Source organism: Orbicella franksi, chromosome 2 (genome assembly GCF_964199315.1).
Source record: "Orbicella franksi chromosome 2, jaOrbFran1.1, whole genome shotgun sequence".
Classification (NCBI taxonomy): Eukaryota; Metazoa; Cnidaria; class Anthozoa; order Scleractinia; family Merulinidae; genus Orbicella; species Orbicella franksi.
Window position 1 is genome coordinate 31,608,031 of NC_138146.1, and position 23,678 is coordinate 31,631,708.

Sequence of the window (23,678 nt, forward strand, 5' to 3'; positions counted from 1 at the left end):
GAACATAATTAACTCACTTACTTCCCTTACCATTGTTTGCCACCGTTGTGGCCATTCAAAGGGCCTACGATGTCCACTGCTAGGCCAACCCTGATCATTGTAGTTGTTTAGAGGGCTTAAGTAACTCGGTCTCCTCTGGAAAAAGCAGAAAAACCAAGGTAAAACAATTAGCTCCTACTTAAGCAAGGTTTTAAATTTTGTGGGTGTGATTTAGGAATTTTAACAGAATTGAAGTGTTCAATAACTACATTTTCAACTAAAAGGCTCTAAACACCGCATTTTATGCCACAGTGGACCTAGAAAACAACCTGACTCGGTTGTTTCCAAGAAAAAAAAAGTGATATTGAAAAATTATTTTTGAGAAGCTGTTGCACTGTTTCTTACTTGAATTTTATATCGTATATATAAGTAGCTTGTGGCTGGACTGACTGGGCTCTCGATCGCAATAAAAGAAAACCATAACAGGCAAAGCTGTTTATGAACTTTATCAGGTCAGAGAAAACGGAAAATGGAGAAGTAAACTGTGGTGAAAAAACGAATCTCGATGGGTGGACTTTAATTAATTAAGCTTATAACATCAAGCAAAAATCATGTGTAACTTAAAAAGTACATAAGAAACAATAACATCACATACCGTGTGTATGACTTGACTCCGTTGCTGGTTTTCGCTTTCTCCTTTCCAGCGTGGTACCTCAGACATGTTTGCTAGTGCAATCTTATGCAACTGTTTTGAAAATTGTCAGCTACGTATACCTGGTCGAGCAATTTTGTTGCCACTTGAATTCTTTTTTTTTCAGTCCTTACGCAACAATCATGATCGCGTCACAGTAATTTTGCAGGAAATTGAGGATGATACTTTTAATCTTTTTTTGACGTAATAAAAAATATAGATAGATAGACCGTTAATCGAACATGAATTTGCTTTCAGTTGAAATCGTATAGTTAGTTACAGTACTATAGTAAGAGTTTTTTGTGGAGAATGTGTTATTGCTATATGAAAAAAATACAAATAAATAAATATAAATAAAATTAAAAAAATAAAGAAAATAAAGAAAATAAATAAAGAAATTAAAGAAAAGAAAAGAAAAGAAAAGAAATGAAAAGAAATGAAATGAAATGAAATGAAATAAAATAAAATAACCGGCATATCTAAATGTCCTTTTAGTAATTACTTAACCAAATTGTGCGTCACGGCATGACTACAGGAAATTACAGATTAATTTTCACGTATTAACAAAGACAACCAATAAACCAAAAATACATAAACCGTTTGTTTTCAGCATTATTTTGATTAATTGCTGTTAATTGCGATTGCGTCAGTAAGTAGTGATGAACTACGGCATGTTAGGAGAAATTGCCGAAGAGTTCACTATTATATTATGTAGCATAATGGATGCTGTTTATATGACGTAAACGTTTTTCTCCAAGGAGAGCTACAAAAGGACAACAATGAAAGGAGCATCAATTACGCTTAATTGGATAATTTCATGAAGAAATTGTCATTTACGTCATTTTATTAAGAGAATTCCTACTAAGCAAGATAATAAATTAAAATGTTTCCAGAAGAAGGAACCGTTGTAAAACAAAGGTCTAAAATATAAATAAGTTACGCATGAAACGCCAAGGAAGAGCAGTAAAAAGTATTTGTGCGTTTGTGTTGAGGAAAATCCCTCGTAGAAAGGACGAGAAACAACGTAACAAACTCAACCCACTAGTGACGTTAGTTCCAAGTTCGAACCAAACCAACCGTTACGGCAAATTTTTGTTACGCGTCGTAATTTATAAGTAAGGAGAAGTAATTAACTAAGTAATAATCGACCAATCAGATTGCTCAATTGCCGGTCCAATATTTACATAGTGTTGGACCGGGAATTGTCCCCAATACAGGTTTTCTGACGGTTTTTTACTTGCTTTCCTCAAAATTACAGTTGCAGTGAAAAGATCCTTTCTCTTTGATTTCCAAACATTTTTTTCCTTTTTTTGAAAATTTAACTGCTCATGTGACTAAAGGCTAATCGAATCAGAATTGTGCGCTTGAAGTTTACGGTGTCTGCAATTTTTGGTAGTGCGTTGTCTTTTTTACACATTTTCAGTTCTATAGTAAATCTCCTATTAACCAAGCATGCTCGGGACGGTTGGTGGGACAATATCGCCCTTTGACCTTTTTCTTTTGAACTGCCTTTGAGGGAGACACTGCGAGCTATAATAAATCAGCGCATTGGCCTGTGGTGTATGCAGTTTTAGTACACCATCATTTCTTTTCAGAAATGGGTCAGTAACTTCATCGAATAGAATTATTTGATAGCCTTTGAAATAAGTGCCTCGACCTTTTTGTGTGGCGCTGTTTACAGATTCTTTCACTTACTAGCCACCCGCCGGTTTTCAAAACCCCCACTTTTGGGTAAACATACTGAAACACTTTGTCTTCCTTTGGCGAGCAAGGAGCGAAAAACATCAGGATATGAAACATAAATAAATAAATAAATAAATAAATAAATAAATAAATAAATAAATAAATAAATAAATAAATAAATAAATAAATAAATAAAAAAAAAAAAAAAAAATAACCCCATGCCTTTTTCCCTAGTGCTCTCCCAGTCTCTTTCCATCCAGATGAGTAAATGTGTGGAAAACCTAACAGAACGCTGGGGGCGGGAGGGAGGCCTGTGATGTCTGTGATGAGTTAACATTCCGATCCAAAGCGGGGGGGGGGGGGGGAGAGGGTGTGTAAGGGGGGGTTGGAGTCGCAATACCCCGATTACTTCATGCTAAAGAAGCTTCAAAAGGCTTTACTTCTCTACTACTTTTGACACATTGACACGCCGGAAGAGTTAACGGTTATTACAAGGAAATAGGTAGCTCTTAGCTGACATTCTGTCGGGTACTTAGTACACACCAGAAGACGCCACCGTAGTTTGCTAATATGTGGTGACATCATGTCACTTGATACGTAGGGTACATTTCTTAGCTGTCTGGTACAAAACATAAATGAAATTTTCCCTTTTGGAGGTAGAACGTGAACCAAACCGTCGAATTACCGCATTTTCACTGTTAAATTAGTGCCGCCTCAGAACTCTAATGAAACCGGAACCGAATACAGAGACTATAACAATGTTATTTTGTTTCGCTTCACAGGTGTCCGGAGCTCAAAGTGAGTAACAAGCAATGTTCAAGACTTAATTAAGGCCACAATAAAATGGCGTCATTTCTGTTTCATTCATTTGGTCGACTGAGATTTTTGTGTCGACCCCTTCTTTCTAGCGTCTAGTCAGATCCGGACCTGCTTTAATTTACCCGTACGAAACTTCAACGGCGGTTATCTGACAAACGGCACTGGCATTCCTTGGTAACGGCGTTGTGTGCTACAAAGAACGAGTAGACCATCTAACTTTTGACGGGGGTGGGCGGGGGTCAGTGATTTGGTACAGGCACGTTTTTTCTTCAACCCTTTATGCACCAGGAAATTTTTTTTTCTCGGGGCGTATGCGCGCGTATTGTTTTCTCCGTGTAACGTGCTTTTTTCGGCTCGCTAAACGTGCGTGAATGGTTTTTTTTTTCGGCAGTAGTCGTGTGTACGATCTTTTTTTCGAAATAGACCCCGTCCCCTCAAAAGTCAAATGTCCACCTTTAAAAGGTCAATCAGATCACTTGGACAGCTGTTATCTGGATCATCACGCAACGCTGCTCAAGCGCCAAGCTCCATTCTACCACAGTTTTCCCCAACCTTCTAACCCACTGTTGTTCTTCTGTTTGGCAAATCTCTTAGATTTCCACCTACGATGTTTAAATGCAAGAAAAAAATAAAAAATTAATAGTAATAAAAAAATCTATTATCACTTTCACTTCGACATCCACTTGCAACTGACACTGTAAGTTAGACACGTGACACTGAAAACTTTCCACTTATAGTTTTATTCCTTCATACAGGATGCAAATCGACATTTCATTTATATATTAAACTAAAATTACCCTAATTGTTTAATTTCACCCTTTGTGTGCAAAATCGAAGAAACTAATAAAAGTAGTGCATTGCTGTGAATCACTCAAACTGAATAGGTTAAAGCAGTATCTAGAGGATTGCTCCGAGTCAACGCTGACAGTTACACTGATTTCGTTTCGCAAACGTTTCACACCATGCTCAGTTCTTCCATGATCCCCCCCGAGGATCAAGACAAGATAATCAGTCTTTAGTTAATGCATTTTGACACCACGTAAGTCAAACGCACCGTTCCAAAGCAACAACACAAACAGTAAGTGTTGCACGAATACTCTTTCTCGAAAAATACCGTGACTTTGTTTGGAAATTGTAAAGATGTTGGTGAACGTCCTTTCCGTGGCAATCGGAGAATAACAGAAAAAATGAACTACAATGTACTAGAAAAAAGAAAAAAATACACTGTAAAGATTAAAATAATTACACTGAGAAAAAATGTTATTACTAAAATGGAGATGCAAAACCGAGGCAATGTGACAAGTAAATCCACAGCTAGTATATAACTAAAGTAATACGGCGCTTATTTACCACGGACTGAACTAGCGCGCTAGAGTTTGATGCTAGATACTGGACATGTGTTATCATATATTACAGTAATCACTTGCTCGCAAGAGCTTTGCTCTGTGAACTTTTCATTCTTATTCCTGGTCACATATCTTGGCGACAAGATCCTCGAACACGTTTCCTTCCTCCACTGATGTCCCGTTCTCGAACTTGGCCGGGGTGTCACTTGATCCGTTCACGGGACACCCCTGGGTGTGGTCGGAGGATGTATCTGACTGGCACCTCAGAGTTCGCTTGTATGTGAATCCTCTGGTGCCATCCGGTCCTGTGGGTTTACGAATCACTTCAATTCTGCGGGAAAATGTAGCAGTACTGTCAACACTGAAATTCGCTTTCCATTCAACTTTTTGTAGTATGTAAATACAAAACTAGGAAAACCTACCCGATTAAAAGAATACCTTTATTCATAATCCATCAGATATTTTCGCTCGCGCGCGATTGGTCTAAACGCGTCACGTGACCAAATGTTCCCCAATTTTCAAAACTGCGCGCGTTGCGAAAAAGATTTGAAGAACAATAAACACAATAGCCTCCGGACATTATCTGTTCCTCGAAGCTCATAGTTTTCCTCGAGCTACGCTCTCGGAAAACTATTCGCTTCTCGGAACAGATAATGTCCGCGGACAAATATCCGAGCATATTTTCGCGCCAAATGGAGGCTATTGTTTATTTATGTCCCGTTAATATTACACCGAAGAGCAGTACTACTGTAAAAATTTTACAATAAAATTAGCTCGCTCACCTGGGTCCAGGGCTCTCAACATTCTCAGAAAACGTTCTACGAATGAGCCGCTCTGGTCGCTGAGAATCACTGCACAAACAACAACAGATTAGGTAATTTATTGTTCACTTCACTTTTAAAGTTTTTATTTAATTTCAATCACCACAGCTTCACAATAAATCAGTGTTTAATTGTTTGAATTCTTTGGTTAATAAAGTTCGTTCGTTCGTTTGTTCGCGTGTGCGTTCTTTCCTTCCTTCATACATTGCATAGAAGGATATGCACAAATTCATTTGCAAAAAGAAAATCTAAAAAAAAAAACCTAGCTTATAACAATTCGGATATTTGCACAAATTTGTCACGGCCTAATATTGCAAATCCGTAAATAACATGGTTCGGCCATTTGGTTCAGTGGGTGATTCTGATACAAAAGGATAATTGTAACACAATAAATGGCTTTTCTACTCGGCACCAGTAAAAGCAAGCGATGGGTTTCGTATCAAAAATAACGCCCTTCAACAGGACTGATACCTACCTCAACATGATATTTAGAAGGAGTTTTGTGGCAACTACCGATTAAGCAACAACCATTTAGAATTGCTGCTTGCTATGTTTTGACTAAACTGACGGGATAAAATGTCTTTGAAAAGAGTGCACCGTTCGGGAAAATACGACCACACAACAACAAAGACAAATCAGTGGGAAAATAAAGGCATCTGGGTAAAAGAACTTCAAGGCAAATCTTAAGGTTGTACTGACCAGATCCTTCGTAAGCTACAACCGCTCATTTTACGACTCTTCTGGTTCTGAACCACAACAAATTCCACTTCGTCCCCTGGCTGCACAGTAAGAAAACATTGAGCATTAGAAAAACGTCAACCTGTGTAAGATCTGCTACTAAGTTAATGCTTGCATAAAATACACACGCTTCTTGCTAAAGCAAAGTCCCCAGAGTCAAACACAAATGAATTGTAAACTTGCCTGAAGTTCCACTTCACCTTCCACTTCACTCATGTGGAAAAACAGGTTCTTGCCTTCCTCGTTTTCATAAGCAATGAAGCCAAACTTAGAAAGAGAAACAGGTAGACATTAAAAATCTAACAACATGTACTGCTATACTGAAAAGTCAAGCTAACCTTTTTTTTCTGTTCAAAACATTTTTCTTCGTTAAATTCTCGGTTCTTAGTGATCGAGAGGACAAAAGGTCAACTTTTCCCTTCAGACAGGGCCAACTAAATGAAGTGTATTTCTTTCTCTCCACCTCAGTTTTGTTCCTTTACACTGCCTTACATCAACACCTAACCTCCTAGCCACATTTTTGTAGCAAACAAGCAAGAGTCAACTGACTGATTGACAAAATTTAAAATTCTCAAGACTGACCCACTCTCTGCTGTGTGCCAGGAAGAACAGAGATAAACTCACTACTCACCTGGCCTTTAAGAGATTCAACTCGCGCCCGCACGCGTTGTCGTATGCTGACTACTTTCATGGCTATCTCCTTCCCAGTCTCTTTATTAACACCCACTTGAAAACGGACCTAACGGGCCAAAAAAAATTAGTTCAAAAGACAAATCTGCCGTGCTTTACTATTGTGCGATGGTAGAGGTTGAAAAAGTCACGCAATTTTTCTAGCGTGACGATACAAAGGGTAATCATAAAAATGATGATTTCCTCGATTGCGATTGGTTTAAAAAAAAATTCCTATTTTCCACTAATTCACTTGCCAAGTTGTTATCGTACAGTTGGTTATTGGACAGTTCAATAAGCCAATCACATTCAAAGTTGTAGTTTAAATCAACCAATCACATTCAGAGTTATAGTTACGTGCACGCGCGCGCTTGCTTTTGTGTTTTTGGCGCCTAATTGGCGGTAGGAGGCGCGGTGGCCTTAGAATGTTTACATCTTCTTTGAAGCTATTTTAATACAAATTTTTTCTTTCTTCCGTAACTTGGCTATTCTTCTTTTCTCGGAAATTGTAATTTTTATGATTAAGCTTGTTAAAATGGTTTCTTACAATCAAGAGAAAGTATGCGAAAAATCGTCTCTAATGAAAGCTAATAGGCAAACTATTTGGATGTCAGATACTGGTTGAAAGCTAGGTTTGTCTACGAAGAAGGGGTGCACTTTTGGTCTAGCGGGAAGAAGTTTTTTTTTGCATAGCGTTCGAAATCTGAGAGGGTGTTGAAGCGCGAACAAAGCAAAGTACCTTATCTCCATGCTGAAGGACAGTCTTTTTATCCACAAGACTTGTAATGCCGTACTCAACGGTAAATGACAGCTCTTTATCCGGTTCCTGCTCCACCTCGTTCTCTTCCTCACTGTCTTGGTCTTCACGGGTGATACGCTCAATCAAACCAGCATACTCCACTTGCTGAAAAGTTCAAGGAGGCAGACATGCTTGTTATTCAAAATTTATCCTTTTCCTTTCGATAGCCAACTCAAGTAATGCTGTCTTTTAACCGAAAATTCCCGGATGTACGCCCTGAGCTTATGCAGCTTTGTTTCATTGCTGTCTAATGTATAATTTCTAATTTCAAATTGAAGTTGTAAATATGTTCTTTGAAAAAGTTGGCGAGGAAATAAAGAAAGAGGAGAAAATTTACATCGGGAAGTTTGGAGGGCTTATCACGTGATTTTCCTTACATAACAGTAACAAATTTCCAAAGTAACAGTGTAATCTGTTAAAACACCCTTAAGTTCGCATTGCTCTGCACTCTAAAGTATAGTTTCTAATTTCAAATTGAAGTTACAGAGCTGTTCTATGCGAAAGTCGGCGACTGTTAAAGTCTGAGAGGGAATGTTCTGCTATCTCCTTGGAAGAGACCAAAAACAAGTTCTCACAATGTGAATACCAGCGACCTAATTATGACACTGTGTGAAGAATCTGTACCTGCGGATCAGCACGTCTCAGAGACCTCACTACTTTTCCCAAGTAGGCTTCTGGTAGAATTTGCTCCTGTGTAATGGTGCCCTGGGGTAGTTTGACCAGCATCTCTGCACTAACTTTACCATTCTTACATCTGAGATTGTACTCCATTTCATCTCCAAGAACAAGCTCATTAGGTTCACCATCATATTCACTGATGAACGTGTAAATGCGTCAATCAATCAATCAATCAATCAATCAATCAATCAATCAATCAATCAATCAATCAATCAATCAATCAATCAATCAGTCAGTCAGTCAATCAATCAATTGATCGATCAATCAACAGTAAATCAATTAATCCGTCAGTCAGGTCAGTAAGTCAGTCAGGTTCGTTTGTCCGTCTGTCAGTCAGTCAGTCAGTCAAATCAATCAACCAGTCAGTAAATCAATCAATCAACGGTCAGTTGGTCAGTTGGTCGGTCAGTCGGTCGGTCAGTCGGTCGGTCAATCAATCAATCAGAGAGCCATTAGAGCAATATACTAGGCAAGCAGTTTTGAAAGTTGCAGAATTTCTCGTTAAATGGTACATGTATTTAACTAAAATTTAACACTCTTTAATCACATTCACAAACCTGTAATGAAAGAACACTTCTTTGTCATGTTCTGATGTTTCCAAGAAACCGAAGTTCTCCTTGAGTGTAGCAACAAATCCCTTACAAATGAACAACACAAAACATGAGATTCTAGGGGGATACAGGATTTTAGTGAAGAGGGCTAGAGTTATGGATCGCCAAAGGTGGTCCCCTGTAGGAGGTCTGGGGCATCCTCCTCTGGAAAGTTTTTACAATTGAGGTCCTCGGAAGTGACCTTGGAAATAAATTTCTGGCATTCTGAGGCAAACTCATTTTTTTTTAATTTAGGGGGACTAATTCCCCCAACCCTCAAGATCCACCCAAGAGATTCACATCACTTTGAATCAATTTGCTAACAGCACTGCCCTTATGCAAGGCATCTGGATTACATGTACAGTACGGCCACCCTCAGGGAAATGGATAGTGGCTGCTTAAAGGGGGTTGGCTGTTTAATAAAGGTAAAAACAATAGAAAAGCCCTCATTGGGATATCGATTACTGGACGCCTAATAGGGGTGGCCGTTTAATAGGTGGCCGCTTAATAGGGGTTGGACAAACAATTAATTTAAATCTATGTTGTTTTCTAAACTTCACAGCATATCCATATGAACAAGGCATATCCATGTTTGCAGGTTGACTGAAACTAATTAAACAAATTAATTTTCTTTCTATCCCTTGGCCATCATCATCACCAACAACAAGAACAACAACAACAAAATTGCTCACTATTACAAGAAAAGGAAAGAGAAATAAAAACTGACTGGTAATAACAATGGGTTAATATGATACTAAAGTTCAACAATTACAAACATGAAATTGTATATTAATTGTTCACTCTGAGTTAATCAAGATACACAAAACAATTTCCTTACTTTGTGTCGTATTTCACTGTTTCTTCTCAACACAGCCACATTAACCGCCTTTCTAAAACCAGTTCTTTGACTTTCTGACAAGTTAAACTCCACCTGAACAGTAGGAAAGATGAAACACACATTCTCAATTTTTATAGACCCTGCAATCAAATTGGCCAGTGGAATGACAACTTAAATGAAAATGTGTCCCTCAGGTTCTGAAAGTGTCCTCCAGGTTCTGAAGGAAGGAACAAAATTGAATTAGTTACCAGGTCACCAAACTGTGCAGCGCCTCTCAGTTCAAAGCTGTTGGTATCAAATGGCAGTAACTCCCTCAGTCCATTGACACAGCAGTTGATCAGACCAGACTCACTCTCCCTACAAAACAATTTGAATTTCTTAAAACAAACCAACAGCAAAGCAAATCAAGCAAGTAGCACAACATGCAGTAAGGGTGATTTCCATTCAACAGCACTAGCCCCTGTTACCCTCCAAGGCCATGCTATTAAAGTAAGCCAGCTGGCAAAACACATTCCTCAATGGTTGCAAAGAATCATAGATGTGTGATACCTACAATATACATGTAATGTTGAGTTTCAAACAGGATGAAAACTGGTGAATAAGGGAAATGAAAGGTAACATGAAAGAGTCCGTTTTCGGTGGTGTTCAAGAAATTTTTTAACAGAAAATTACTGCCTAGTCAATCACAATCGTGCACTCAAGCTTATATATACAAACCAATCAAACCATAAAGGCTGGCTATGTGAGTTTCGCAATTACTGAAATGGACAACGAGTCTGTTTAATTCTCACCCACCTGTTACTATCTTTTCTAGGACTGCGACTGCTGTAGGAGGGCTCTCTTTCAATGTATCCTTCATATATCTGGGATGAAATGCTCTACAAATAAAGTGAAATATGCATATTATGAAATACTAAAAATCACTCAACAGACTAACAGGACTTATGGATTAGTTCATAATAACCTGGCAGGGTTGTGTATTAAGCAGAAACACATTGTAAAATTGTTCAGTTTAACTTTTAGTTATTTTCAAAACAGAAACTCTCCTAATTGATCCCCAAACGTCATTTCTGGTATACATAGCCTTCGTATACATAGTTCTCGGTTTCATTGAGGGCAAGGCACCAGACAAACTGACAGGTTGAGAGGATGATTTAGTCTGCCTGGTTTTAACATCTACAGGAAAGTTTTTCTAGCACAGTTCCCAGTTTGGCTGGCCTGTGAAAACCAGTTGCTCTCCTGCTGAAAAAGTTACTAACCTCCATCTGGATTGTTCCTTTTGGTACAACTCTCACTCGAATAGCATGCAGACGCTTAACAGCAGATGTGTCCTAAAATCATAAACAATGACACAGTTCTTGTATCAGTATATTTTGTGTGTTCAGTTTTCCTGACTCTTTAAGACATAAAACTGTCATCCCTTAAAAATTCTGATAAAGCAATCAATAAGACATTGATAACTTGCAGTTCAGGATAGAGATCATAAGTTAACGCCCAAGCCACGAGCCCCCTGTGCCAGGCACCCATCACACTCAAGCCAGATGGCTAGTGGAAAGGAAAAAAAAAGAAGAGGAGTGGGGGGGGGGGGGGGGGGGGGATAGGGAGGGAACGCCGAGAACTGCTAAACTACTATAATTCAACCCACAACGCCATGCTAACAGAGCAACGAACACACTGCAAGCACATGGGATGACAATGCACGTACTGACCAAGAATACCGCTGGACAATGTCAGCCCCAGGGCTCCCACAACCATATGACTGCTGGAAATGCTACAGAATGCACCAAACGCTTAACCAATGCTAACAGACAGCTAAGACACTAACAAACGCCTACAAAAAGCGCTACTGACCAGACTAGCTCCTGGTCATAAACTATGTAACATTTCATTGAACTATATCAGATGCTACAGAACGCACCAAACGCTAAACAAATGCTAACAGACAACCAAGACACTAACAACTGCCTACAAGAATGCTACTGACCAGACTAGCTGCTAGTCGTTAACTGTGTTAAATTCCATTTAACTATATTAAGAATAAAATTAATGTGCTGCACAACAATCAACTCCACCAACCTCAGACACTGCAAATTCCACTTCATCTCCAACTTGAATCTGGTGCGCCTAATTTAAAATGTAACATAGACACATGACTATGCAAATGTCACTATTAATCTTTGATAATCACTGTACAAGGTGGATCTGAAATATTCCATACTGAGGGTATAAAACTAGGATAAGCACTCTAAGGGAGATTTTTGTTTTCTATGCAAAGGCCAGTCACATGCATGTACATGCACCCTGCTGGCAGTATTGCTGGCATTACACATTATACTGTGCATCAACTCTTCAAAATTGCATATATAACAATGGCAAAAGTTAGTCTTGGTCCCTATGATGAATGAAGTGATGTAGTAAGGGTTGCTATTGTTAAGGTACATTTCTGTTCAACATTGATCACATACAGAGTCTAGCAGTTCACTAAAGTGGAAGAACATCCTGGCATCTCTGTCGCAGCATTTTATGAACCCAAAGCCTTCCTTCAGTGATGCAACAACACCCTGATACAAACAAAGGGCTTTTTTAGATTAGCTTGACAAAATTAATATTGGCCATACATCAACAGTATTAAGATAACATGTACATGTACAATTGTAGCAACATATGAATTAATGATCAATTTTAATAAATCTCAATTAAAATTTCATGTGGCTGAATATTATATGCCAAGTTAGTTTGAGCTAATGCACCTAGCAGTTCTCCACTTCTGAAGTACATGACCTTTTGGGGGGCCTATGACTGCTATAACTGCTATAACTAGGGCCCACACTTTGATGGTTGCTCTTTTTTGATATTCATTTATCCTTAGTAGTTTTATTACAAGTGGACAGCTGTATTGTTCACTTCCTAAATGGTGTTCCTCTTTTCAGGTGACAAGTAAGTTTGTTTCTCACTCTTGAAGGGCAAGTATGAAGACTACACGTAGATTTGAAATCTGTAGAGAGGCATTCACCTAAGCACTCAATGATGTCAACCCATTGAAGTTATTTCTGACTTGTACCCATGTACCCTGTAGTAACCTCATGTGTTATATATTATATGTTATAGGAGACTATTGGATTACCATTTCTCTTGGCTCCCCGTCATCTGGTTCTGCTACATCAACCAAGCTGATTTGTGTAGCTCTCTTTAGTGAGTCGCGGCGATCTAAATAACAATGTAACATGAATATTACTGCAACATCACAATACACAGTTCATGAAATGAATAAGCTCAGAGAAACTTTACATCCATACAAGTCATACAAATAGACAGACAGACAGACAGACAGACAGACAGACATACAGAGATATACTTGTTGGGCACTGGGCAAACTGACTGCTGTGAGGACAATTTTGCCCACCTAGTTTGACCATCAAGCGGAAAGGTTTCTTTATAAAGAAGTTCAGTTCAAATACTTTTGCCGGCCTGTGAAAACCAGTTGCCCTCCTACTGAAAACCTTAATGGAACCTAGCTGCATATTTTATTGCAACTCTCTAAAAAGGGTTTTCAGTTACAGGACTACATAATTAAATCACATGTATCATGTGTAATATAACTCAAAAAGGCACACATGTGATGTAGGCTGCATGGTGTATTCAGCTATGATGAACAGGAAATGACCATTTGTAGTGCACACAATTCTCTCCACATTTTATGACTTACAAACATTGGATGCAGCAATCACAACCTACCCACTGCAATGTTGAATTCCACTACATCTCCAGCTCTGAGAGAAAAGTCTCCCTGCAAGTCTCGTTCAGAAAAGACAATCTCTTCCTCAACATCTTCATTATCAGGTGAAGTGAAGACTATTTTTCCATGCAGTGGATCATTTTGCCGTTTTGCAGCTGATTTACTCAAGGGCCGATCCACAGTTCCCTGATATCTCACACTGCTCACGTCTTCAAACTTCACAGTACCCTCAGGAAGTTTTTCCACATGTACTGCAACTTCTTTACCCTGCTTGGAAAGTGTATCAAATTAGTTTGATAGCATCTGATGGTACAAAAAGAGTAGCTACATACTTTAAACCTGAAGCATAATCCATTGACCATACCTAGTGCCTTATTGGGGATACGGGTCAACAAGTCACAAGTATACAGTCACAAAAACATCAAAAAGAACGAACTACATGAAATTTTAATTACAATGTAAAATATGTTAGGACTACTGATAAAAGAAAAATTTAAACCAGATCACCTACATGTAAGCAAACTATAGTGCAGCAACATAAAACAACTAAATTTATATGTTAAAGTACTGAAACAGCTTGTGAGTGCTGGTACTACTCAGTCAAAAAAACTTTTATGTGAGGGATAGTCCTAATACTGTAGCTTTTCAACCTTGAACTGTAGGTAGTATTATTTATGGCAAGGGATAAATTGCATGTACATGTATATGTATATATACAATTACACAATTTCACACAACACAAAACACTGAGCCATACATTTCTTGCTTGTATCCCAAATTCCACATCATCTCCTAGCATGAGCTCATTAATATTCCCTCTGAATTCACTGTAGTGGAAGAAGATCTACCAAAACAGAAAAACAACCATACTGTAAGAGTTAAAGGGGACGCGAAGCTTGGGTTAGGAGCAGATTTCAAACCTTGCAAAAGACGGCAAGACAGTTATTACTGTCAGAGTTTAAATTAATTGAAAGAGAAAGGCTACATAAAAAGCTATGCACCAGTCACACACTTGTAAATTAATCTAAAAACTGACAAGAATGAGGAAAGCTGTGACCAAGGAAATATTGATCTATCAAAAACACGTCCAGGGCTTGAAAAAAAAACTTGAATTCCTGCTTGCCCTTTGTATGAGTAGCTCTCAAAGTTTGCTTGCCCTGGGTAAGTCTTAGTTTACTTTTCTTTCTATTTAGTTGGCAGACAACTTGGGCCCTGGGTCCTTGCCCTTTGGGCAAGTGAATATGAAAAGTTGCTTGCCCAAAGGTAACTCTACCTGTCCCGGACAACTAGATGACACTTTTTTGAGCCCTGATACACTATACTGCCAACTTTACAGAACAAATAACAAGAGAAATGCCTCCCTCCATTTCAAGATTGACACTAAAAGGAATAAAATAAAATGAATCTTACCTCGCTAACTTTGTCTGCTCTCTCAATGAATCCAAATGATTCTTTCATTGATGAAACAACACCCTGTAACAACAGATCAAAGATCACATATAGCTTATTATCTTTATTGATGCCCTGCCACTAAAGTTTAAGAGCACAAAATGTACATTGTAAACACTGCATAACAGTCCTTTGAACAACTGTCACTATCCTTTAAAGCTTGTTAGCCACAAAATCTGAAGTTGGGATGCAAATTGAAATGAGAAACAGTGAGGATAAATCAGTACTGTTAGGAAAAAAACAAACAAACAAATAATCCTACTTTGAAATGAGAAACAGTGAGGATAAATCAGCACTGTTAGGAAAAATACAAACAAACAAACAAATAACCCTACTTTGACACTGACACAACATACCTGGCATTTCTCAGTATCTGCTGCCTCTAAAAGGGTAACTTCACGAGCTCGGATAACTCCAGTTCTTTAAGAACAAAACTCAGATCAGCAACACAAAAAGATTATACATGTACATAATATTAGTCTGAGCAAGCAAACTGTATTTCGAACCCTGAGACAAATTAAAGCTATCATACACATCACCATAGTCCCAATTATTAGCAAATCTTAGGAAAATGATTTCCACGAAATAAATGGTTTTCAGTCATTTCACTTTTAAAGTAACTTTACACTGTAACCGTTAAAAAATAAATTTCCAGGTGGACAAAAAGGTAACCCCCAATAAGGTAACAGTACAAGTTTATGTTAAGTTCAGTTTATGTTAAGTTATTGGAGCATACCTCTTATCAGTGGCTACATAAAATTCAACTTTGTCTCCCTTGTGGAGAGGTGTGCCAGAATTATTGACATCACTTGCAGAGAATGAGAGATAAAAGTACTCCTGGAAAAAATAGAAAATATCACATTAGATCTGTTACAAAAAGAGACCAGGCTGTCTGGCAACCTGGATCAATTAAGTGAATTATTGCATTTATTTGTAACAGATATTTTAGAAAACTAAAGATCTTTTCTGTGTTGACTTACTCCATTTCTCTGATAGCTGACCCGTCCCATGTCAGGATCAACAAGTCCATTTGATGGCTGAATGCAAAACAGATACAAATATATTATTGCACACATGTTATAATGCCTTATTATGAATTATAGAATATAACTGTCTTAAAAATGTTTTTTTTCCATTAGTCAACCTACAGCATTGACATTTTATTTCTAGTCAATCAAGAGTATGATATGATGCAAAAATTCTAACACTCTAAGGAGATCTAAAGATCTCTTCTATATATTCAATAACTTTGCATATCCAGGAAAGAGATATTCAACCATTTTCCATTAAATTTTATTAAATAATAAAATAATACAGTTTAATGTAATCTAACCTCCTTTGAAATACCTTTGGAGCCATTGACAGCATACATTTACTAATTTCTCAAGACATACACATGGTTAAATATGCATGCACTAACTTAAAACTTAAATTTATTAGTAATGGCTACACGTAATGAATCAAGAATAAGCACTTACAGATTTTGCAGTGTTTTTCAAGAACAATTTGGGCTCAGCATCTATGACTCCATTCACTTTGTCTTCACTTCGAATCTGAAAACCAATAGTGAAGAAGACCCAAAGAAGCTCAGCCTACAGACATACATGTACACACATGCATGTACATACACAAAAAAAATATGTTAATGTGGTTATTCATGGGAAAAATATATTAAATTACCCAGAAAAAGGAATTTTCTGAGGTTGTCTCTTCATAAACAGTGAGGTCTAGCCAGTTTAATCAGAATCTTCCTGCTGTGTTACACTCTTGCTCTAGGTTTTTCCCTTCATGTTTAGGACTTTACAAAGATAACAATATAATAATTGCTTTCGACAATAAGGAGATCGCATACTGATCACATCCCACAAGTTTTCTGTCCTGTAGGTATTTTAAATGATGCCAGACGATTTCAGACGTTGGACGCCATCTTGGAATGACTGACTAGCTAACACATCACCTCAATCTCATGTGATAATTCTCAGTGCACATGGTACGGTACAGTACCAACTGCATGCAGGCATCTGAGCAGAGAAAAGACTGCAGGCTCGGAACTTGTATTCTATGTGCATGCAGTTCACGTTTTAGCGAGTGCTTTGAGATGTTTTTGCTGTTATACCTGGGGTATGCGAAGTTGTATTGGCAAGCCTTACCTCCTGGCAATCACATTGCTCTAATATGGTCATAAAGTTGTACATGTGACAAGTGTGGGGCGAAGACAAAATCTGAGTTCCAGACAGGAGTTGAATCCTCAACTTCCCAGATATGGGTCAGGCATTTTAACTAGCTATTGAGCTAAAGAGAGACTATGTTGAGCTGATCAATATGTTAGCTAGCTCAAATGTAAAAACCTCAATAGACAAACCTCAAAGGACACAGATCCTGCTTCAAGTCTAACCACACGGCAAGCAATTGGCTTTCCTGTCCGCTGATCTGATGTAACCTCAAATTCCATTTCATCTGAAAGACAAGAACACATGACGAAAATAAGGCAATGATTATGAATTAAGGAATTTCACAGACACAAGTTGCTGCTCTGAATGGCAAGAATATTTCCACAATCAAATTTTTTATAGGTAGGGGATTTGGTTGGAAACCTGCCTGAGCACAATAATTCCCTAAGTTTGTGTTAATCTACATTGCATAATTATGATACATGATGAACAGCTGTACATAGCATGTCACAGTTTTCATGTGTTGTTGAAAGAACAGAATAATAGGGCGTGGAAATCTATATAAACATGAAAAATCACTGCTGGCCAATCTTGTTAGGAGCTTCGTTTGCACAAAATGTTCTCAAACCTCTGGCACCTTCATGTTGTTTTCACAGGGGTATTCTTTTCCTCTTTGCTGCCTTGGGAATTTGTCCATGATAAAATTCGCAAATCATAATTTCAAATTGAGGCTTTGTGGAGAAATTAGCAAAAAGAAGTCGGATGTCGAGGTAGTTAAGGGTTAAATAAAGAACAGTTTCTCTCTTAAGAACAACGCAGGTGCAATCATATTCTTGCAATGAGTAGATTGTGAATAGAACAATTCAGATACATGGATTACCAATACAACTCTCCAATGTCTACTAACACACTCGTGTGTAGATTTCTATCTGGAGTGATATTGACAACAATGAATGTCTGGGATTTAACCAATTTAAACAACATCATTTGCTGTAAGCTACATCACACCAGCTGTAAGTATGTAATGTGCTTTAAAGAGCAGATGAGATATCAGCAGGATGATCATTTTTCCCTGTGTCTCATATCATTGTCAAAACTGGAGATATTGGAAATAAAAAGTAAACTTCACACCGAAAGATATCGAACCAGAAAACTCCTTGTGTATACCTCCAACATTCAGGTCCTCAGGGTCTTCATTGATTTGACTGTAATGGAAGAAGATCCGCAGTGCTCTCTCACAGCACTGGATAAAACCATATGAATGCTACAACAAAAAAGATACAGAATGAAAAAATATAGATATATCTCAGATTATCCTAAAGAACATTTAAATAATCAGGGCTATCAAAAAGTGCCATCTGGCCCTCCTCCATGGACAAGTATATTTTCCTGTAGCTAGGGCATGTAACTTTTCCTTGTCACTTGTCAGACAGGCAAACAGGCAAGCCTGGTGTAGGGTAAGTTGTTTGCCAATCAAGTCATAAAAAAGGAAAGCAAAAACAAGCATACCATTACCCTGGGAAAAAAAACATTTGGGAGCTAGTTGTCCATAACGAAAGCTGGAATTTAGATACTTTTTTCAGCCCTGATAATGAAGCAGACACATAACCAAAAAACATTGTTTTGTAAATGCTATTTTACTCTTTTTTTTTTTTGACCAGAAAACATTTAGACAGAATTCATGACTGCTGGTTATGAAAGAATAATGACCACTTACCAAGAGTTTCTCAACTACACCAGTTTCTCTTGCTCTGAAAGGAAAATCAGAACAGCGCCAATACAAGCCAAATATCACCACTCGTCTAGTATTCCAGTATTGCCATAATTCTCAATTTTTATTTACAACACGAGTTGGTTACAATTTATAGATTAACAAAAATATCTAATGACCTAATCAGTTCTTACCTCAATGACTAAAATGAAAGAACACTTCTTTAATGAACATGTTCATGGAAAGCACGTGACATTTTAAATATTTTTTATGCTTTATTGTTTGTCAACTTCTAGATAATGTCACTAAAATTGTCGCATCATTCAGAACAGATCTACATTACAGAGGATAAGCAGGACTGTGCATGAAGTGACATTTTGAACTGCATACAAAAACCAAGACAGTATGCCAAGATAAACCCAAATCATAAAGAAAGCCAAACATGATAGTATTTTTATTTACATGTAGCACTTCCTTATGAATCTGTTTGGAAGGGAATGGGTGAAAATGACAATAAATCACTGTACATATACTCTCTTATTTTTTACTGTTTGCATGATAGTGATGAAAAAAACTTACCCAGAATGTCCAGAGAAAGAACTACTATATGAGTAAGTCCTTCCCTTGTTGGTATTGCCAATATAAAAATCACGCTCATTAAAGTCGTATGATGGTGTTCTGGTCCGATCCCTGCGTTCAGAACCCTGCAACAAGAAATCCACCCTTCACTGAATTCGATCAACACTACTGCTATCATGACAATTACTGTACATACACTGGAATGACACTTTAAATCATATCGTGACCAGCATCATAAATATACCCAAGATGGCAAGTTATACTGTATTCCATCAAAGGTTACAGTATACTACATGTAGCTACACTTTGCCATCTAGCTCCAGACAAAGCACTCACCCACTTTGGTGCTTTTCTGTTAGAGGAGAAGGTCACTCCAAAAAGCTTACTTTTTTTGTCTTCACCTATAACAAGTAAACATTCAGCTTTTCCACGCACCTAAGGTTAGTTTCAGCCTCTGAAGTGCCTGTTATCCTGAAGAAATTCATCTTGAAAGAAGCGACTTAGGAGACTGCCACTTTGAAACTGTCTTGGTAGCCAGGCCGAGGTTATGTGACGTCATTCCGTCCGACTCAAAACTGGCAGGAAGGAGAAAATCCTGCCACTGACTTGGCATCCTTCACAAGGTCAGCAAAATCTTTTTTTTTTTTCCACGTGATTATCCACTTCACTATCTTCAATGCTATCATTTCAGAGTTTGGAGCATGTTTGGCTCAAAATAATATGGCTCAAGAGCAGCCATAACCCAGAGTGGTAGTTAAAAGGCTCTTTGGAAGCCATTTGGACAAAATCTCACGGGCAGAATGACGTCATGAAAACGTGGCCTCGCTGCTGAGTACTGTTCAAAATGGCCGAAACAATGTTCGAATTTTGGGCTTCTTTGGAGACGAATTTCATAAGGAAAACCTGCACTGTAGAGGCTGAAACTTCAGTGAGTGGCTAAACTTAGTGCAAGGTTTTTATCAGTGTTGACAAAAAATATACGGTTTTTGGAGTGACCTTCTCCTTTAAGGCACTGACCCAAATAATTCAAATTAAGTCTCTATTACAATACCTCTGCAGACGATAGGTCTGTGGTATGAAACCCAGAGCTCTGATTGGTTAATCATATGCATAATACCCACTGAGAAAACACGTAATTTTTATATTACTCTATATTGCAATAATATAAACAAAATTTATTTATTTATTTATTTGACTTTATTTATACACGGGTAAAACATCAGGACTTAAAGTAAACACTAAAATTGCATTAATTACATTGTTAAGATACTAATCTACTACTAATTAAATCCAATAACAACAAAAATAAAAACAATAACGAAGTGCCTGCTTTCCATGAATGCCGTGTGATTAATTAACTTATTTATTATGAAAAAGGAAACCTCTGCAGCTGGATTTAAAACTAGCAAGAGTTTGCGCTTGCCGCAGATTGGTAGGTAAGCTGTTCCACAGCACCGCAGCACTATATATAGCTGAAACTGTTTTTTAGAAAATCGGTGCGGGGAGTGGAACAGCTAGTTAAATCCTACAGATTTTAATTCACGACAATTTGGACTATAAATACACAAGCATGCCTAAACAGCAAGATTCTTACCTTCCAAGTTTCAGTTGCCATCTTCAGAATTTGATAATGCAAAGTTTGCCAATGAAAAAAATTTATATAAATCTTTTGAACTCCTTTTAAACCAGCTCCTCTAAATAACAAAATCTAACTATACAAAAATGTTTGGGGACATTAATTTGGCCTTGAAAACTCCAATCTCCAATGTTTGCCTGAAAAATTAAAAAACACCATGATTAAAATAGTACAATAATTGTGACTTGATCAAGAAGTTAAATGCTTAAAGATTTTTCAAACAGATTCAAAAAAGTGAATGACATTTCAGTGCCACATTACACCATTATCAAGTTAAAAAGTGAAAAATAGAAGGTGTAATAAGAATATATAAAATATGAATAACAATACTAAAAGTATCTAACTAAATAAACAAATAAAAAGTTGAATTTGTGTACATATTAAAAGAGAAATTTACGTAACATATAATTTTCAAATGTTCCTCAATGTTTGTATTCAAGTTGATGCATGTTCCTTTAATGGAACTACTAAATTTTGTCGATTTCTCTGCATCTCTGTAAGAGGTTTAAAACCACTACAGTGTATTTAAAATTTATTTAAATCACTTCTAGCGGTAATTAGTAGTAAAGGGATGACACGAGTACCCACCAGAAGACAATTAACAAAACACAGCCTTTGCTATATATCAATCTTGGGTATGAATATTGAGTTCCAATGAGTTTGAAGAAAGGAAGGCCCCTACAATTAGGTCTGTTGGCAAAGGTGAAGTGTACAAAGGCATCATCTCGTTTTCATTTGCTTCCGGAGTTTCCTGAGTAAAGAAAATCCAAGAGTTGAGTAAATGATCTCAATATCAGAGATGGGTTTTAAGCTTAATTATATTGACAAATTCGCAGTCAATAACGATTAACTCGAAGCACGTTGAGTGAATTTTACCTAATAACAGTAACAAGGCAAAAAAAAAAACCCAATCATTTAAAAGAAATGAAAGAAGCAAATAACCAAATAATTACAAGCTACAATTGTTAAGACTTTCATACTGCGACGTCTGAACCTTACTTTAAGAATATTTGATGCGAAGAGGTCTTCTACGACGTCAACACGCCACAAGCAAAGGACACACGTTTCTTCACACTACTGTTTATATAAATGTTCACGATAACTTTTGACTCATTCGTCAACAACATGACTTACCCTCATCTCAAATTGGTAGTTCTAAGACACTGGGCATGGCCAGAAAATACCAGGCACGCAGCAGATAACTTTTAAAGTAAGCCATTAATTAGTCGTGTCTGTCCCCCAGAACCGAAAACGCATTTTCAGCAAAATATTTCTAACAATGGTACATTTCTCTTCGCACAGTTGAAGCTAAATCATTTTCTCCATAACCTGTCAAGTATTAATCACGTCTGGAGACGATAAAGCGACGTTACACTTGTTGAAACAAATCTGTTCGGTAGAAATTTACGTCTACCCAAGAACGTTCATTTCCTTCAAGCAATGTAATTAGCATTCAAATCTTCTCTCTTCAACGCCCGCATGTCACCTTTTTGAATTTTTCAAGCAACTAAACACATAGACTGGGAAATTATTCATCGAATAGAGTAGTTTTACAAACCTTCGGAAGGAATATCGCGTAGAAGGCGAGTTATTCCTCCCAGTGTCATGGAACCAAAAAGCAGCCATCTTGGATCTTCTTTCACCATAACACTGATCATGTGACCACTTCAGCCACATGTGCCCCGTCTTATGGGCGGAACCTTCAAAGAGCGATGATTGACGCAGCTGATCTTTGACGAACCGACAAGGGGGGCCGGCTCTGGCACGGTCATTGAAAAAAAAAAAATAAAATAAAATAAATTAATAAATAAATAAATCAATAAATAAATAAATAAATAAATAAATAAATAAATAAATAAATAAATAAAATAAAAAAAAAAAGAAAGAGGAAAGCAAATATGCTCTAAAGGTTCAACTGGAAAAACTTTCCCATCTAGTCCAAAAAACGTTTTTTTGAGACAATCCAGTCGACCTGTCTTCTCCGAGCGCCTGATAAAATGTTTGTCGCTCTCATAGTAGCAATTCCTCCCCTTTCTAAACCTGTTCGTAAATTTGTCTGTTTATATTTTGTGCCAATCAAAATTAACTTGCAATGGAGGGCTTCTGAGCTGAGCTTTCTTCGCACTTTCTTCATAGCGGGTAATTTTCAATTCTCAATGGCACATGTCACTGGATAAAACAGGTTGGCACCAAATTCTGTTTAAAATTCGTAGGTCAGCATCACCGGTTTAACTGTCTAGGACGACATCTTCTCAGGGTTTAATCGAGGGTACAAACACAAGAAGAAAAATTAACACACTTGATTGTGAATAGGCGTAATTTATAGTAATAGTTTTTGTTGATTTTCAAGTAGTTTTTATTAACCCTTTCAATACCAAACTTTCGCCAAAAATACCGTTTTTAACCATTTAGTCAGGTTTTTTAGCTGCCATGACGCTAAATAAGCCTAGGTTTTGCTAAGAAAGCTTTTTTTTTTTACTAAAAGGAGAGATGTTTCGAGGATTAGGTACAATATTGAGCAAAATTTCAATTCCGGGCATGCGCATAAGCCAAAATTTGGACTTCTTTTTGCCATTAACAGTTCTCAATTTTGTTTGTTGCCCCTTTCCTTTCCGTTTTTCTCGGCCCTTTTACACTGGCTACCTTTTGCATTGTATGTTCTTTTTCGATTTGCGACGTCGGAATGTCGTCGATATCTAAACCTGACCATTGTGCGGAAAGGCCTAGCCTAGTACTACTATCTGC

At 37.5% G+C, this 23,678-nt stretch overlaps 1 protein-coding gene across 4 annotated transcripts; it reads right to left on the reverse strand.

The window, feature by feature from the left end:
- Positions 1–3,893: 3,893 nt before the first annotated feature.
- LOC145479288 (cold shock domain-containing protein E1-like) lies at positions 3,894–22,613 on the reverse strand. 4 transcript variants are annotated; one of them, XM_081457612.1, is made up of 29 exons: positions 22,492–22,613; positions 21,522–21,684; positions 20,892–21,070; positions 19,298–19,422; positions 18,725–18,758; positions 18,175–18,271; positions 17,199–17,293; positions 16,315–16,389; positions 15,817–15,873; positions 15,573–15,673; positions 15,193–15,256; positions 14,798–14,860; positions 14,145–14,231; positions 13,387–13,654; positions 12,776–12,858; positions 12,117–12,212; positions 11,728–11,775; positions 10,911–10,982; positions 10,447–10,529; positions 9,900–10,008; positions 9,652–9,744; positions 8,781–8,860; positions 8,170–8,359; positions 7,486–7,650; positions 6,709–6,816; positions 6,261–6,344; positions 6,039–6,118; positions 5,301–5,369; positions 3,894–4,849 (listed from the first exon to the last, which is right to left on the reverse strand). In XM_081457612.1, exons 3-29 carry the CDS (start codon positions 20,910–20,912, stop codon positions 4,633–4,635), a joined length of 2,664 nt encoding a protein of 887 aa, XP_081313738.1. In that variant the 5' UTR covers positions 20,913–21,070; positions 21,522–21,684; positions 22,492–22,613; the 3' UTR covers positions 3,894–4,632. The 4 variants fall into 4 exon arrangements, with proteins under 4 accessions (XP_081313738.1, XP_081313739.1, XP_081313736.1 ...); XM_081457613.1 differs by having other exon boundaries at positions 6,039–6,114; positions 6,257–6,344; XM_081457610.1 differs by having other exon boundaries at positions 13,387–13,657.
- Between the last annotated feature and the right edge of the window lie 1,065 nt (positions 22,614–23,678).

Excerpts from the sequence above, each read along its gene's own strand:
- LOC145479288 (XM_081457610.1), bottom strand. The coding sequence starts at position 20,912 with ATGGCAACTGAAACTTGGAAG. Across the intron at positions 8,360-8,780 it reads GAAGTGTTCTTTCATTACAG|TGAATATGATGGTGAACCTA; the intron begins GTTTGTGAATGT and ends CACGTTCATCAG. Across the intron at positions 5,370-6,038 it reads TGTAGCTTACGAAGGATCTG|TGATTCTCAGCGACCAGAGC; the intron begins GTCAGTACAACC and ends TTGTTTGTGCAG.